Source organism: Pristiophorus japonicus, chromosome 24, assembly GCF_044704955.1.
Source record: "Pristiophorus japonicus isolate sPriJap1 chromosome 24, sPriJap1.hap1, whole genome shotgun sequence".
Taxonomy (NCBI): domain Eukaryota; kingdom Metazoa; phylum Chordata; class Chondrichthyes; family Pristiophoridae; genus Pristiophorus; species Pristiophorus japonicus.
Genome location: NC_092000.1, coordinates 17,439,262 through 17,457,061, shown reverse-complemented (window position 1 = coordinate 17,457,061; position 17,800 = coordinate 17,439,262). Strand labels below are relative to the sequence as shown.

Genomic DNA, 17,800 nt, shown 5'->3' with positions numbered 1-17,800 from the left:
CAGAAGCTCCCTCAACACCTTGGCTCAGATTTTTCAATTAAGCAAATATCATTACTTTCTCTTACCCAAGTACAATGCATTAAAGGAAATATTCTCGTTAGATTCCCCTTTGAAGATTGCTATAATTTTCCATACTCATTTCCTTATATAAATGTATCTTGGAATATTACATGTTTTGGGGGCTTTCCCCCTTTTTTGAAGGAGGCGGTACTTTGTGGGAAGTAATACACTTTCTGGGATATATTCCTGGAGTTTCCCTCTAAACCTTCTTTTGGCGATAGACTGGTTAATGATGAAAGGCAGGTAACCCAAGGGCACTGTTAGACACTTTTAGAAAAGGCATATGATCCATACACAATATTAAAGCACCTTAAAAGGTCACCAATTCTGTAATGTTCCTTTCCTCTCCCTCAGTATTCCCCATCCAACTTTTCCAGCTATTGATAAACTTGGATTTTGTACATGATGTGCAAGATATTGTTGCTCAGCATGTACAAAAAAAAATTGGATTTTCATAAGGTTTATTTTAGCAGATTTAATGTCAGCCCATGACATGTGAAAGAAAACCCAAATATTTGTGCTATCAATAATCTTACCATCAAGCACTTGCTAAGGATGCAAACTAAAAATAGGAATTTGTCCAAGCTCTCAAACAAAAATAATTTTGCCCTGCATAAATGTTCAAATTTATAATAATGAGAAGGTAATTCAGTATTACCATTTCACTAAATATATCTGATAAAGTCAACCTTTGATTAAAAAGCTGAGAGCATATTAAGGGATATGGGGACAGTGTGGGCAGGTGAGGTTGAGGTAGAAGATCAGCCATGATCTTATTGAATGGCGGAGCAGGCTCGAGGGGCCGAATGACCTACTCCTATTTCTTATGATCTTATGACTGGCTAATCAATCCAAGAAACCTTTGGTGGCTGCTATTGAACATCAGTTAACCCATTTAACATGGCAGCTTCCCCTCTCGTTATTATATCAACATGTCGCTCCAGACACAATCCAAGTTTAGAATGACAAAAATCTGTATTTCCTCTGCCGGGCGCTCGAGTTCAAGTTGCTGAAATTTCACACGTCCACCAAAACCCGGGTAACAACACACTGCACAAGGCGAGAGACCCAGGGTGATTCTCCGAGGGCATTAACCTCCCCTATAACTTTTGACTGTGACTCTCAAAGACTGCTTTATTTGGAAACAGAAAATCCTGGGCGCGCTCAGAAAGTCAATGTCTGGAAGGGTGAGGCAATATTTCAGGGGGGACACCTGAACCAAGAGCGTGACCTCTTTCAGACATTGACCGACCGGCTGTTACCCCAGTGTTTTCTGTGCTTATTTCAGTCGCTTATGTTTTTTTAAATTTCTAACCTTGACTTTTATCTATAAAAAGGCAAATTCGATAGTACCTGTAGCTTTGAGTATAATCTGCAGCAGAGACGAAAGGTCCAAACAATAAGCTGCCACACTAAACATAGGTTATGGGATTTAATTTCCCAGTGAACCTTATCTGGACTCCACTTAAAGCATTACAAGTAAAGATCCTACACACTTACACTGCAAATGCATTATCTATATATTCTATTCAGGAGGCAGACTAGATTAATCCAGGGCTTGTGAAATCAGCTTAATTCTTAGAATATACACACAATTACTCAAATGAGTAGTACCTACACCACCAGGGCATTTCAAACACTGTTGCCCCATGCTCTCTCCCTCCTCCACCCCTGGGGGTCCTGGGAGAGGTTGCAGAGGAACCACACAGTAGCACCATACTCTACTTATATTCTATCGTAGCCTAGCGGTGACACGCAGATACCACCAGGGCAGATGACACCATTGCCAAGAAGTGTATAAGTCGTCTTGGGACTAGAGCTACATGACAATTCGATTCATCGAACTCCGCACAGTTAAGGGCTTCCATCTCGCTGAGGACCCATTTGCTAAAGGCAACGAGTAGCTGAGATATACAAACCAGGAAGGAGCCAGCTTCGATTCCAAGGTCTGTGAATCGGGTTAGCTGAAATCAATCGGGGAGGAGGTAGGGAGACTCCAATTGGCAGCAGTACCCCTGAGTTTTGAGAGATGGGGAAAGGGGACAAAAACAAAGGATAAGGTTCCTGCTCTGATTAACTATCCAGCAACCTCTAATAAAAGAAAGTGTGTGTGCACGCGCGTGTTGGATGGGAACAGGATAACAGGATTGAGCACAGCTGTAATGCCCCTTTCCCCCCATCTTCAGCCATGATCTTATTGAATGGTGGTGCAGGCTCTAAGGGCCGAATGGCCTACTCCTGCACCTATTTTCTATGTTTCCAATCCCGGTTGGGGGGTCGGGGGAAGACGGACAAATAGCCCGATGACACTCACCATCTATGGTCGCACATGAAGAATAACCACTTGGGGCAAAGTACCAGAGAGCTACCAGCGCTCATCAAGTAGTTAATGTCTTAACTATTATTTAAGAATGGGGAGGGAGAGGAACCAGGAAATTGCAGACGGGTTAGTCTATCTGTTGTGGGAAAGTTATTGGCATCTATAGTTTCTCGCTTAGAGAAATTTGAGCCGATTAGAGCGAGCCAACATGGATTTGTAAAGGGTATGTCACATCAAACGAAGCAAATGACATTTATTTGAGGAAGTAACTAAGGTGGTAATCGTGGGAATGTCTATGGATGTAGTTTATATGGACTTCCAGAAGACATTTGAGAAGGTTCCACAAGAGACTGTTAGCTAAAATTAAGACTCATGGAACTGAAGGCAAATTATTGAGCTGGTTAGGAGATTGGTTGGACAATGGAAGACAGAGAGTAGGGATAATGGGTATATATTGGAATTAGAAGGAAGTGACTAGTGGTGTCCCACAAGCATCTGGACCAGGGCCTCAACTACTCACTTCAGTTATTATTGACTTAAGACAACACAATAGAGAGCCATATATCCAAGCTTGCCGATATATAAAGATTGGTGGCATAGTAAGTAGTGTAGACAGAACCATAAAATTACAAAGTGACATTTACAGATTAAGTGAGTGGGGGAAAAACTGTGGCAAATGGATTTCAACACAGGCAAGTGTGAGGTCATCCATTATGAACCAAAAAAGGATAGATCCAAGCACGTTTTTAATGGTGAAAAGCTAGGAACTGTGGAAATACAAAGGGATTTAGGGGTCCATGCACATTGATCACTAAAATGCAGGGGTCAGGTATTAAAAAAATCATCAAAAGGGCTAATGGCATGTTAACCTTTATATCTGGAGGGCTAGAATGTAAAAGGGGAGATTGTTCCAGCTGTACAATGCCCTGTTCTAGAGTACTATGTACAGTTCTAGACACCACACCGTAGAAAGGATATGTTGGCCTTGGGAGGAGTGCAACAGATTCTCCAGAATGTTGCCAGAACTCCAAGGGTTAGATTATGAGAAGAGTTTACCTAAACTAGTCTTGTATTCCCTGGAATATAGGATTTTGAATGGAATTAATAAGGTAAATAGATAAACCTTTTCCACTAGTGAGGAAGTGTAGGACATGGAGACATGTGCTTAAAATCAGAGCTAGACTGTTCAGGAGAGAAGTTAGGAAACACGTCTTCACACAAAGGGTGGTAGAAGTGTGGAACTCGCCCACGCTCGATTAATAATTTTCAATCTGAGATCGACATATCTTTGCTAGCCAAGGGTATTAAGGGATATGGAACTAAGGCAGGTGTGGATAGAGTTAGGTTACAGATCAGTAATGATATCTTGTCTCAAGGGGCTGAATGGTCTACTTCTGCTCCTATGTTCTTCAACAACAACTTTAATGAAATTAAACATCCCAAGGCACTTCCACGGGAGTGTTTCAGGAAAGTAGAGGGAAAGTTCGACAGACAATTAGCATCAATTACACAAATTTCACCAGCGACTCTATACCTCGCCCAAATGACCATTCTTCATGTTTGACTTGGACAGTGTGGTTAAATGGACTATTTGACCATGGGTGCAGTGCACATGTCACAGCCAAGCCTGAACCTGTCCTCACTCAACAGACCCAAGAGAAAAAGGACTGCATTTCCTGGGTGTGCGCCGTGGTAAACAAAACACTGTTACTATTGCAATAATATTACAGATGTCACAAATACGTATTGAACACTGAAATCCTGAAATTTGAAACTACATTTAGAAGGCCGCTGTTGTGTGTTTTAGCACGAACTAGGCTGAAGTCTGTTAACAAATTTTAGTTGATAGTAGTAGTTACTACCTAACTCTAGCCCTCGCACTCTTATCTGGCCTCGGTCTCCTGCTGGTCTGTTTATTACTGACCTACATCATCTCAGTTTACAGGGGAGTTTTGGTCATTGTACGGTAATTCTTTTCCATTTGGCCACCATCCAGTGGAAGCAGAACATTCACTGGTGAAGCGTCTTGAGGAAAATTAACTTTAAACTGATGATGCTATGTAAAGTGCTTGGGCTTGTAATGTGTACTTAAAAGCAGGAGGAAATGTGACTGGCAGTAATCTCATTGCAGGATTCAGATGATAAAATCCAATAATGAAACTGGAATGGGCACCTGAAGCCAGGGCAGAGATTGCAGCCCTTCAATCACTCCTGTCTATCTTCCATTTTAGTATTTCTTTATGGGGTGGGGGTAATCAGGGTGACTCAGAGAGGGGAGAGGTGGGTTAATTTCTGGGTTTTCGGTAACGTTTTGACGTCACTGAGCATCACGGTGCACGTGTATACTTTAGGTTTGTTGACGGTGATGCAGTCACCACAAGCAATGCTGTGCAGGGAGGAGAACAGTCCACAGACAATGCTGGGGATTAATACACAAGCAATATTGTTTGGACAGAAAGCAGAAAATTCTCAGTCATCAAAAGCAGTAGAAGCTGGCTGGGTGAGATGAACTCAGAAAGCAATGGGGTGCTGCAGCTATCTATTTAGAATCAATCAGCGGTTTAGAGCCCTGGTGTAAAGATAGCTGTTTGCACTTTTCTCCCGAGCTAGTTTTTTTCTGTACTCTTACAGTAAATTACCGTGATGCTTTTCAACTGCAACTGCTCTCTGTGTACAGGTCGTCATTGAGAAAGTGGGGAAAGGGGGAAGGGGTAGGAAGAGGATGAATAAAAAAGTGCTCCCACTTCTGACTGCCATTCAGTGCCTGCCCGCACACTAACACGGCCGCCATGAGCATAGAATCAGGCCTGGCTGCGACAGCTCCCACAGTCAAATAATCTGCTGACCCACACTGTTCAAGTCCACAAAGTACTGGAAGACCGCCCGTGGCCAGGAATTACACCCCAGCCTGAGCCACTACCATGAAGGTAGAACACGGGAGGGGGAGGGGGAGGGGAGGAAAAAAAAATCAAACAGCAAGTGAGACAAAACTTCACCGTGGAGGATTCAGTGTTTTGGAATATAAGTGCAGTACAGCAGCATGATTACCGTACCAAAAAAAAAAACACGTAACCCAGGTGAATGCACAAAAAGTTGCCAAACTGCACAGTGTGGAGTTAAATCACTGCTCTTACTCCAAAGGTAAATTAGGAGCACCACAAAAGAGGACCTACTGCAAAATCATAAAAGAAAACTTTACTTAAAAAAAAAAATTCCACAAAATGTGGGCAAAAGACCGGGGAATGCGACTAAGTGAGAAGCTCTCCAACAACCAGCAAAAGCAAGAAGGGCCGAATGGCTTCCTTCTGTGCTGTAAGATTCTATGATTCACCAACAGATGGTGAAAATATCAATAGCCCCATCCTTCCCTCTGTCCGTACTAGGAGAAAGAAAATAGAGCAATGGTGGAAAAAAGTTGCAAAATGTTGAGATGCTGAAATGGTTTGCAAGTCCTGGTTCAATAAAAATCGTCCATGGTTCATTTTAATGAGCAGAGTTACACTGCACTTAAAAGACGTATCAGAGATTTTGAATGACAAAGAAAAATGAAAAATAAAATTGAATGCAATCGTGGATCACGGATGTTATTATGCGATGAAGGGCTCATGTTAAAAAAATGATGTTAAATGGTGGAGGCAAATATCAAAACAAGGACCGAACAAACTGGAAATCCCCTCGAATCTGCTGCCAGCAGAATGTATTAATCCAGTCCCTTAGGAATTTATAATCATTGACACCACTAGGTAAAAATTATTGCTATGTGAGTGCACTGGCCTGACAAGGATTTATAATATGGTTGGCTGGGGGGGGGGGGGGGGGGCGAGATTCGTATTGTTTCAAAGGAAGTGACTGACTGACACCAATGGCCGACAATTAGAGGGGAATTCTTTCAACCTGTACTTCCTCAGCTCCATCCAACATTGAGACATCATTCAGCTGCAATGATGGATTAAATAAAGAATTCTACAGAGCTAGGGGCTGCCGCGATAGATCAAATAAAGTGTTACTAGCCATGCTAAGCCCCTGCCCCCAAACCACTGGAATCCGATTTATGTTGGTTTTTAGAAGAGCAAAGACCGTTCATTTTTTTCTTTATTAAGTTGAAGTCTTCACTTTTGCTAGAAGTTTATATACAGTGGTTAGAACTAAAAGGAAGGGCTTCACAGGAACTGGCTCTTAAAGTGGTAGGTCAAATCTGAACAGTTGGTCTGTCCCGATCTGCAGTTCCAACCTACGCCTTTAAGATGAGAACGCTGCACAGAAACAAGTGACCAATTTTTCTCTTTTGCTTTCAAAAAAAAAAGTTTTTTTAAAAATAAAATATTTGCTCAAATACCGAATACAAACTTACTTCTCTTTTTCTTTGGATGTGGCTCATCGTCCTCAGATGGCATAGAGGAGCTGGGGGTGCACTCAGTTATGCTGCCTTGGCTCAGATCTGTGGGAATGTAGCACTCGGTCGGGGGCATTTTTTCTGTCTCTGGATTCTTCTGCAGCGGTGAGGCCGGAAACCCCAGCTCTATTGATTTGGGCTGCATCGGCTCCAACTTCACCGTCTTACCCCCTGGCAGTGAACACAGCTCCCCCGGCAACTCCTTAACCACAGATTTGATGTGGTTTCTGATGGGCTTTGGAAGAGGGCGGTCCTGCACACAGTTCAGAGGCGAGCCCAGGTTAATGTTGGGCTTCTGACGGATCCACTCCCTCAGGGTGTCTATCGGCGAGCCGTTGATGTGCCATTCAGTCACCCCGAACTGTCTGAGATGGGCTCTGGCATGGCTGGCTAAAGCTTTTCGGTTTTCAAAGTAGTGGCCACACAATTCGCAGCAAGTGTCTGCGGCTGCAAGGGGAGAGACCAGGGCACAAATCAACGTGTTAATGTGACTTCCGGCTGTTGAGTGCGTGCAGCCATCTATTCAAGTCAAATGAATGTTCAACAGTCCTGATTGCAAAGACTGTGGTTTGCTTGGTGCTTGCTGAGCACAAAACGTTTTACAGCACAGATGAAGGAGGCCAGACGGGCCATCGAGCCTGTGCCAGCACAAATATTTGAAGCCGCATCATCCCATTCCTCAGCTCTTTTCCTGATCTTTTATAAACTTTTCTTTTTCAAATATTTATCCACTTTCTTTTTAAAAGCGATTATGGATTCTGCTTACCCCACAGTTGGGAGGACATTCTACCTCCGAACAACCCTCTATGTGTATAACAAAAGATTCTAACCTCTCTCTTGTGGTGATAAAACTTCTGCCCTCTAGTTCTCAACTTATACATCAGTGGAAGTAGCCTTTGCCCCAATTTAACTTATCGAAACCTCTCCATTTTGAACACCGCTATCGGAGCTCTTTTTGCCCTTCTCTATTTAAAGTCCCAGGAGATAATTCCAGTGCTGGAATCTGCAGAGGGGTACGTTATAGATTTCAGTTTGGGCTTCACCAAAGGCAGAGTGTGTAAAGGAAATGGCCGGGGTCGTACCAAGTTGAGTTAATTGATCTTAGCCAGGGGAGCACTACAAAGTGACCTGAGCCCCCAGGTGGAACAAAATGAAAACCAGCTAGGATTCCCGCTCATCACTAGACAGTATCACTATACAATGACCTGTACTGGAAAGTATGTGTGCGAGGACCTTGGGCAAGGTCATGGTTGGGTTCAGTTGCGATGCCCTCCATGGTTAACTCTGTAGACACCCTCGGTCTAGGGTTCCCCATGTGAAGAATGCGCACACAGAGCACTGCTCCCACCCTTAGAGCTGTAACCCAGCAAGAGTTAGTGCCTTAAGGAGACAAGGAGAGAAACTGGAAAAAAACAGGTAAAACAAGGAGTGTCTTTTCACAACTGTAATTATCTAAAGATTTTATTCCACATCATTACATGAGTGACGGTTCGCCATTATTTCTTCTGCTTGCTTTGAATCCTCAGCAGCACCATTAGAAAATATGGAGTGGCGAAGAATTTCACAAGATTACACACATAAGATGTTTGTAGTTTCAAACCCCCACCCACCCCCAATAGGGAAGGGCAGTTGCACCATTATAATCAGAAGACTTGGAGATGTTTAATGGGATGGAAATGTTTCCTCAGCAGTTCTGAGTTATTCCCCCTCCTGTACATTCCTAATGTTAAGGATGAAGCAGAATGGAGCAAACACATGACACACCTGTAATGCAGAGACTCAAATAAAACTCAAAACTTCTCCCAGAGTACAAAGGTAACCAAGTCGAAGCTCCAGGTTGAGCAATGCAACACCAGCATCGAACAGATTTAGAACCCGTTCGGGGGCCAATCCTTTTCACAGAAGAAAGTGAGTATTACTTTGGGAATGGAGCAGAAATCTCATCATTAGGGCCTCGTTTAAAATGCAAGTTCAAACCAATGTCTATTGTCTGCAGTTATTTGTCTTACTGCTAATGAGATAGGTCCAGAAAACGTCACCTTGTCAGCAATGTTCCCTGTAAGCTGCGCGGCCATACAGCAATCTGTACAGGCACCGCCCAGGCTGCCCCGCTGAAGGTACTTGCGTGTGCAAATTTAAAGGTGCCACACAGTTAAATAAACGGGCCGCGCGCGGCAGTAATATTTAGAGGGAGCATTGCTTGCCAGGTCTATTTCTTGACGAGTCAGTATCCTTTCAACTGTTGCAATGAATCTTTTCTCCTGGGAAGCCGTGTAAAAGCAGCTTTGGTTACTGTCCTTGTCTTCTGCATTCCCGAGGTGAGCTTCGCCGAGTGGTCACGTCAGTGTTCAGTGCACAGAGCGTCGCAGCAAACAGCAGCATCGGTTTCAATTTGGTCTCTCGTAATAATGAATTAACATTTTGGGAGGGAACCGAAGAGGGAGGGGGAGACCCGTGAAGTGGACAGGAGAAGATTGCTTCAGCAATCTGGTCACTGCAGCTCTCAGTAAACTCAATTAAAACAAAACAGGAGACAAATCGGAATGTTTTTAAAATATTTTTTTTTGTTGTTGTTAATAAAACAGAAACTGTCCTTGCCAGCAGGGCATCGGAACCTGCCATCCCAACCTGGTTTGGCCCACACTTTGATTCTCGCCCCACACTACAATGAATCTTAGCACTTTCTGAAATGGCTGAGCAAGCCACTCTAGGTTGTATAACTGCCCGAGAAGACAGCCCAGCACTTTCCCAGGGCAAGTAGGGATGGACACTTAATGCAGCACTGCCAGGGTCGTCGACTTCCTGGGAACAGATTTAAGAAATAAAAAAACGGGTATCCGCGAATCTCCCAGCTTCTTTATAACCAGGGCCAGGAACGCCAGAGATCAGTCAACAGTATAACGTTGGTGCAAGTGCAACAGTTGCAGTGTATTGCATTTGCAATGTGCTGCACCAGGGGTGCGGCAAGATGCAGGTCTGGAGCTGGATTCCCCGCACGACAAGGTCGCTAAATCTCAACTGCGCGGCTCGGAGGATGCAGAGAAGGAACGCCAAGCATTTACACCACACCACAGGGAAGAGAAACATAGAACAGAGAGAGGCTTGGGCGACCCGGGAAACCTTTCAGTGCCGGAGGTACAAAGAGCAGTTTTGTCTGTCGGCCTACTGTTGCGAACTAAATGTGCAGCATTGAGAGAGCAAAGAGAAGGCAAGAGTATTCAAAGTAGTCTGACTTACCTATTACCGGTGTCGTTGGCACCTTCTCCTGCGGGGACCAGGCGGCCTTTGGCTTGTACAAGCCCGATTCTGGATTATAGCTGGGTTTCAATTCCGACAGCAGGCTTCTTTCATCGAGCATGGGTTTCTTTAGCGGTGCAGTTGACACAAAACCCATCGGTATCTTTTTGCCCAGCGGCGATCCAGTCTGATGATGGCTGTTTTGCGTATAGGTCAACACTTTCCTCGCTGGGGGCGTCAGATGCTTTTGCTGCATCTCCTTAATCGACGTCTTGACAATCTGTCCGAACGGCTTGGGAATGGGTTTCTCCTCGTACAGGTAGTTTTCGGGTCCCCGCTGCAGCTCCCGCTGTGCCAGCTCGTGGCCCAGGGGCTCAGGCTTTCCTTTCCGTTTCATCATCTCCTTCAGCGTGTCAATCGGCGAACCGTTCACCGTCCACTCGGTCACCCCAAACTGCCGCAGATGCGACCTGGCATGGCTCGACAGCCCCTTGCGATTCTCAAAGTATTCACCACAGAATTCGCAGCGCACATCCTTGCTGGGCTGATCAATCGCTGTAAAAACAGAAGAAAAACAAATGAAAATTGCCGTCAAGGAGATGGTGAGGTGAATTTAGGAGTTAAAATGGGGAGGGCAAAATATTTCTTGATCTTTGATGTAAGCAGCTGGTGTGCCGGCCCAGAGAGGTTCTGCACATGCTACAAGCCGAGATTACCCTAAAGCATCAACATTTTTGTTATTAATTTATGGAATGTGGGCATCGCTGGCCAGCATTTAATGCCCATCCCTAATTGCCCTCAAGCAGGTAAAGCAAGTGTGTGGCTTGCGAGGCCTTTGCAGAGGGCACATTGCTGTGGGTCTGCTGTCACATGTAGGCCAGACCGGGTAAGGGCGGCAGATTTCCTTCCCTAAAGGACATTAGTGAACCAGTTGGGTTTTTACGACAGTTTGGTAGTTTCATGGTCACCATTACTGTTGCCTTGTACTAGCTTCTTATTCCAGATATTTAACTGAATATAATGTGAAGAAATGTAAAGTTAGTGACTTTCACAGGAAAAATAGAAAAGCAGAGTTTTTTTTAAATAGTGAGAGATTGGGAAGTGTTGGTGTTCAGAGTGTCCTTGTACACAAATCACTGAAAGTTAACATTCAGGTACAAGCAAGCAATTAAGAAAACAAATGGTATGTTGGCGTTTATTACAAGAGGATTTGAGTAGGAGTATAGACCTCTTACTGCAATTATATAGGGCCCTGGTGAGACCACACCTGGAGTATGATGTATAATTTTGGTCTCCTTACCTAAGGAAAGATACACTTGTCATTGAGGGAGTGCAACAAAGGATCACCAGACTGATTCATAGGATGAGGGGATTGTCATATGAGGAGAGGTTGAGTAGACTAGACCTATAGTTTGTAGGGTTTAGAAGAATGAGCAGTGATCTCATTGAAACATGCAAAATTCTTAGAGCTTGACAAGTTAGATGTTTCCTCTGGCTGAGGAGTCTAGAACAAGGAGTCGGCCATTTAAGACTGAGATGAGGAGAAACTTTTTCACTTTAGTGAATCTCTGGAATTCTCTAACCCAGAGGGCTATGGAGGCTCAGTCGTTTATATTAAAAAAAAAGGGATGAGGTCCTACTAAACGAATTTAAGGAGCTAGGAGCTAAATTAAAAAGTAGGACCTCAAAAGTAGTAATCTCGGGATTGCTACCAGTGCCACGTGATAGTCAGAGTAGGAATTGCAGGATAGCGCAGATGAATACGTGGCTTGAGCAGTGGTGCAACAGGGAGGGATTCAAATTCCTGGGGCATTGGAACCGGTTCTGGGGGAGGTGGGACCAGTACAAACCGGACGGTCTGCACCTGGGCAGGACCGGAACCAATGTCCTAGGGGGAGTGTTTGCTAGTGCTGTTGGGGAGGATTTAAACTGATATGGCAGGGGGATGGGAACCAATGCAGGGAGACAGAGGGAAACAAAAAGGAGGGAAAAGCAAAAGACAGAAAGGAGATGAGGAAAAGTGGAGGGCAGAAAAACCCAAGGCAAAGAACAAAAAGGGCCACTGTACAGCAAAATTCTAAAAGGACAAAGGGTGTTAAAAGAACAAGCCTGAAGGCTTTGTGTCTTAATGCAAGGAGTATCCGCAATAAAGTGGATGAATTAACTGTGCAAATAGATGTTAACAAATATGATGTGATTGGGATTACGGAGACGTGGCTCCAGGATGATCAGGGCTGGGAACTCAACATCCAGGGGTATTCAACATTCAGGAAAGATAGAATAAAAGGAAAAGGAGGTGGGGTAGCATTGCTGGTTAAGGAGCAAATTAAGGCAATAGTTCGGAAGGACATTAGCTTGGATGATGTGGAATCTATATGGGTAGAGCTGCAGAATACCAAAGGACAAAAAACGTTAGTGGGAGTTGTGTACAGACCTCCAAACAGTAGTAGTGATGTTGGGGAGGGCATCAAACAGGAAATTAGGGGTGCGTGCAATAAAGGTGCAGCAGTTATAATGGGTGACTTTAATATGCACATAGATTGGGTTAACCAAACTGGAAGCAATACGGTGGAGGAGGATTTCCTGGAGTGCATAAGGGATGGTTTTTTAGACCAATATGTCGAGGAACCAACTAGGGGGGAGGCCATCTTAGACTGGGTGTTGTGTAATGAGAGAGGATTAATTAGCAATCTCGTTGTGCGAGGCCCCTTGGGGAAGAGTGACCATAATATGGTGGAATTCTGCATTAGGATGGAGAGTGAAACAGTTAATTCAGAGACCATGGTCCAGAACTTAAAGAAGGGTAACTTTGAAGGTATGAGGCGTGAATTGGCTAGGGTAGATTGGCGAATGATACTGAAGGGGTTGACTGTGGATGGGCAATGGCAGACATTTAGAGACCGCATGGATGAACTACAACAATTGTACATTCCTGTCTGTCGTAAAAATAAAAAAGGGAAGGTGGCTCAACCGTGGCTATCAAGGGAAATCAGGGATAGCATTAAAGCCAAGGAAGTGGCATACAAATTGGCCAGAAATAGCAGCGAACCTGGGGACTGGGAGAAATTTAGAACTCAGCAGAGGAGGACAAAGGGTTTGATTAGGGCAGGGAAAATGGAGTACGAGAAGAAGCTTGCAGGGAACATTAAGACGGATTGCAAAAGTTTCTATAGATATGTAAAGAGAAAAAGGTTAGTAAAGACAAACGTAGGTCCCCTGCAGTCAGAATCAGGGGAAGTCATAACGGGGAACAAAGAAATGGCGGACCAATTGAACAAGTACTTTGGTTCGGTATTCACTGAGGAGGACACAAACAACCTTCCGGATATAAAAGGGGTCGGAGGGTCTAGTAAGGAGGAGGAACTGAGGGAAATCCTTATTAGTCGGGAAATTGTGTTGGGGAAATTGATGGGATTGAAGGCCGATAAATCACTCGGGCCTGATGGACTGCATCCCAGAGTACTTAAGGAGGTGGCCTTGGAAATAGCGGATGCATTGACAGTCATTTTCCAACATTCCATTGACTCTGGATCAGTTCCTATGGAGTGGAGGGTAGCCAATGTAACCCCACTTTTTAAAAAAAGGAGGGAGAGAGAAAACAGGGAATTACAGACCGGTCAGCCTGACATCAGTAGTGGGTAAAATGATGGAATCAATTATTAAGGATGTCATAGCAGTGCATTTGGAAAGAGGTAATATGATGGGTCCAAGTCAGCATGGATTTGTGAAAGGGAAATCATGCTTGACAAATCTTCTGGAATTTTTTGAGGATGTTTCCAGTAGAGTGGACAGGGGAGAACCAGTTGATGTGGTATATTTGGACTTTCAGAAGGCTTTCGACAAGGTCCCACACAAGAGATTAATGTGCAAAGTTAAAGCACATGGGATTGGGGGTAGTGTGCTGACATGGATTGAGAACTGGTTGTCAGACAGGAAGCAAAGAGTAGGAGTAAATGGGGACTTTTCAGAATGGCAGGCAGTGACTAGTGGGGTACTGCAAGGTTCTGTGCTGGGGCCCCAGCTGTTTACACTGTACATTAATGATTTAGACGAGGAGATTAAATGTAGTATCTCCAAATTTGCGGATGACACTAAGTTGGGTGGCAGTGTGAGCTGCAAGGAGGATTCTATGAGGCTGCAGAGCGACTTGGATAGGTTAGGTGAGTGGGCAAATGCATGGCAGATGAAGTATAATGTGGATAAATGTGAGGTTATCCACTTTGGTGGTAAAAACAAAGAGACAGGCTATTATCTGAATGGTGACAGATTAGGAAAAGGGGAGGTGCAAAGAGACCTGGGTGTCATGGTACATCAGTCATTGAAGGTTGGCATGCAGGTACAGCAGGCGGTTAAGAAAGCAAATGGCATGTTGGCCTTCATAGCGAGGGGATTTGAGTACAAGGGCAGGGAGGTGTTGCTACAATTGTACAGGCCTTGGTGAGGCCACACCTGGAGTATTGTGTACAGTTTTGGTCTCCTAACCTGAGGAAGGACATTCTTGCTATTGAGGGAGTGCAGCGAAGGTTCACCAGACTGATTCCCGGGATGGCGGGACTGACCTATCAAGAAAGACTGGATCAACTGGGCTTGTATTCACTGGAGTTCAGAAGAATGAGAGGGGACCTCATAGAAACGTTTAAAATTCTGACGGGGTTAGACAGGTTAGATGCAGGAAGAATGTTCCCAATGTTGGGGAAGTCCAGAACCAGGGGACACAGTCTAAGGATAAGGGGGAAGCCATTTAGGACCGAGATGAGGAGGAATTTCTTCACCCAGAGAGTGGTGAACCTGTGGAATTCTCTACCACAGAAAGTTGTTGAGGCCAATTCACTAAATATATTCAAAAAGGAGTTAGATGAAGTCCTTACTACTAGGGGAATCAAGGGGTATGGTGAGAAAGCAGGAATGGGGTACTGAAGTTGCATGTTCAGCCATGAACTCATTGAATGGCGGTGCAGGCTAGAAGGGCCGAATGGCCTACTCCTGCACCTATTTTCTATGTTTCTATGTTTCTAAGCCAGTGATCGATAGACTTTTGAATATTAAGGGAATTAAGGGATATGGGGATAGTGGAGTTGAGGTAGATGATCAGCCATGATCCCATTGAATGACGGAGCAGGCTCGAGGGACCAAATGGCCTACTTATGCTCCTAATTCTTATTTAACTGAATTGGAACTCTCCAGATTATTAGTCAGGCCTCTGATTACTAGTGCAATAACAACCACTATACCACCGTACCCCACGCAGCAAAGAGGAGGAAATTGGAGACTTTTACTCCATTAATAAAGATTCAAATCCCAGATCACAGGAAACAAGGACATTATTGTAACCTTCGTTCTCCAGATTTACCCAAGCCCAATTGGTCTGTCTACTGAATGCCATTTCTGCTGTTTTCTCCAGCAACAATTATAAATAAAAATGTGTTGGGGAGAGCAAAACCGACAAACTCAACATATTTTTACCAAGCTAACACGGGGAGGATTGTAGGTTCCTCTTTCCAAGGCAGACTTGCTGTTGCCTGCCTCAGCCCTTCTGCTGTGTTGCCATGCAGTATCAATTGATCAATACCCGTTTTTACATCGGTGTTGGCGAACTGCTGACGAGGGAGTGATATCCATCCAAAATCACACTGTTTGATCGGTGGATCTGGTCGTAAATAAAACCACAGGAGCAGTTATACTGCTCATGGGATGGGATGATTACATTTGCCACCAGCACATGGCTAGATAAATAGGTTCTCCCTGGTTTTAAAGCTGCAAGCAACGGCTGCCGCATAAAGGATTGTCTCTCCCGTGTTGGTCATCTGTAATTTCTTCTTCTGTGGCTCGGTATTAAATGCATCTGTTTTGTCTTATATCGTTACTGTGAAGCGCCTTGGGACATTTTGCTAAGTTAAAGGTGCTATATAAATAAAAGTTGTTTGCAAACGTACAATTCGAGACCTCGGGTTAATTTAATACAATGATCTGTGTGGAGCTATATGTAACTCCTCCCTCAGAATGGTACTCCTCCCACACGTCCTTCTCACCAACGTGGACAAGTCTGCTCTCAGTCAACAGCACACCCTATTCTCTAGCAAGAGACTGCAGTCACCAATGTCAGGAAGAGGGATTCCTCTTGCCCACCTCGGCAATGTCACAAACAGCAGAGTCAGATTCATCATCCAACGCAAGGTAGACGCTTCAAGGGAATTTTCTCACTGTAGACTTTCAAGAGCCTCGTTGCCTCCTTCATACTGTCATTATTCAATTCTCGACATACGGCCGAATACGGTCATGCGTGTACAACACAGGAACAATTCTGAATGATTACCAAGTTCAAAGGTCTCCAATCAGAGGGGGCAGTAGGAAAAAGGTCAAGAACGACATATGTGATGGATGAATTACAAAGAAATTTAAAGAGGAATGCTAGATCTAAAGGCAAGGAACTCAAGTGGCCTCATAACCTTATCCTTCACACACAGAGGCACTGCACCACAACAGTTAGGGGCAATTCTAGGATTTGATGTTAAAAATCAGGTATTAGCAATGTACCACAGCACACCTTTTGTCATGGCAGTAAGCAGTAACATTTAGAGAGCGCATGGCATCTTACAGACAGCATACAAGGTGACTCTTGGCACAATGCAAGATTTGCCCCTGCATCTGACCCCGAGGAACAGCTAGAGGTCAGGCTAACTGAACATTCTCAAAAAAAAGAACACACCTGAAGGTTACTTTGACTTCTGCCACACACAGCGCCCCATCAAATCTATGTATGGACATTTTTGAATATCACAGTCGTGGAATCTAAGTGGGAGAATCCATTCTTGAGGGTGCACCTCATCTCTGCTCAGGAATTTTGCTGCAATATTCAGAAGGGCTGCAAAAATCGCATCTGAAATCGCCAATCAAATTGGGAATATGCCAGTGCCAAATCTGCAATGAGTCGCTGCAGGGAGATTGAGAAAAAGGCTTGCATTTATATAGCACCTTTCACGACCTCAGGACGTCCCAAAGCGCTTTACAGCCAATTAACACTAACAATCTAGCACTGTTGTAATGTGGGAAATGCGGCAGCCAATTTGTGCACAGCAAGCTCCCACAAATAGCAATGTGACAATGACCAGATAATCTGTTTTTGTTATATTGATTGAGGGATAAATATTGGCCCAGGACACCAGGGATAACTCCCCTGTTCTTCTTCAAAATAGTACCATGGGATCTTTTACATCCACTTGAGCGCGCAGACGGGGCCTCGGTTTAACATCTCATCCGAATGACGGCACCTCTAACAGTGCAGCACTCCCTCATTATTGCACTCGAGTGTCAGCCTAGATTTTTGTGTTCAAGTCTCAAGATCAAGCTTATCCCACTTATGCAGCAAATAGTCTTAGTATCCATCTAGAAATGCATTTACCTGTGGATCTGGCCGTTCGAAAAATGGCAAGAGCATTAGTTGCATAGTGTACAGATTGAGCTGTTAAATTTGCCAACTGGCTCATGGCTAGGTCCTTCATTCCCTGGTGATGGTACCCATTCCTGTGAGATAATACCCAACGACTGTAATTCACTTGGAGCATTTGCTTTCAGACCACAAAGCCAGAACCACTGTTCTGGGCCTCTATATCCTGGACACAAGGAAACTGCTTTGGAGAACGCCATCACAGAGGCGTGCAACTGCAACCATAAATCTGACCTCTGCCATCAGTCTTGGAAAAAAACGGCATTTTGAAGCCTTCCAGCTGAGCAATTATGAACTGATCGACGCCCAGAGCAGTTATAAACCAAACTGCAGTTGGGATTTGCCT

At 44.3% G+C, this 17,800-nt stretch overlaps 1 protein-coding gene across 10 annotated transcripts in view; it reads right to left on the bottom strand.

Moving 5' to 3' along the window:
- The window catches only part of LOC139237968 (uncharacterized), a 142,132-nt gene that overhangs the window by 15,633 nt on the left and 108,699 nt on the right, over positions 1 to 17,800 (bottom strand). For 6 of the 10 annotated variants that reach the window (XM_070867311.1, XM_070867313.1, XM_070867315.1 and 3 more), the window contains 3 exons: positions 10,011 to 10,565; positions 6,732 to 7,220; positions 1,980 to 2,075 (listed from right to left, as the gene is read on the bottom strand). In XM_070867311.1, coding sequence (XP_070723412.1) covers positions 1,980 to 2,075; positions 6,732 to 7,220; positions 10,011 to 10,565 — 1,140 coding nt within the window. The remainder of the gene's footprint in view (positions 1 to 1,979; positions 2,076 to 6,731; positions 7,221 to 10,010; positions 10,566 to 17,800) is intronic. The other 4 variants (XM_070867312.1, XM_070867314.1, XM_070867318.1 and 1 more) reach the window with 2 other exon arrangements.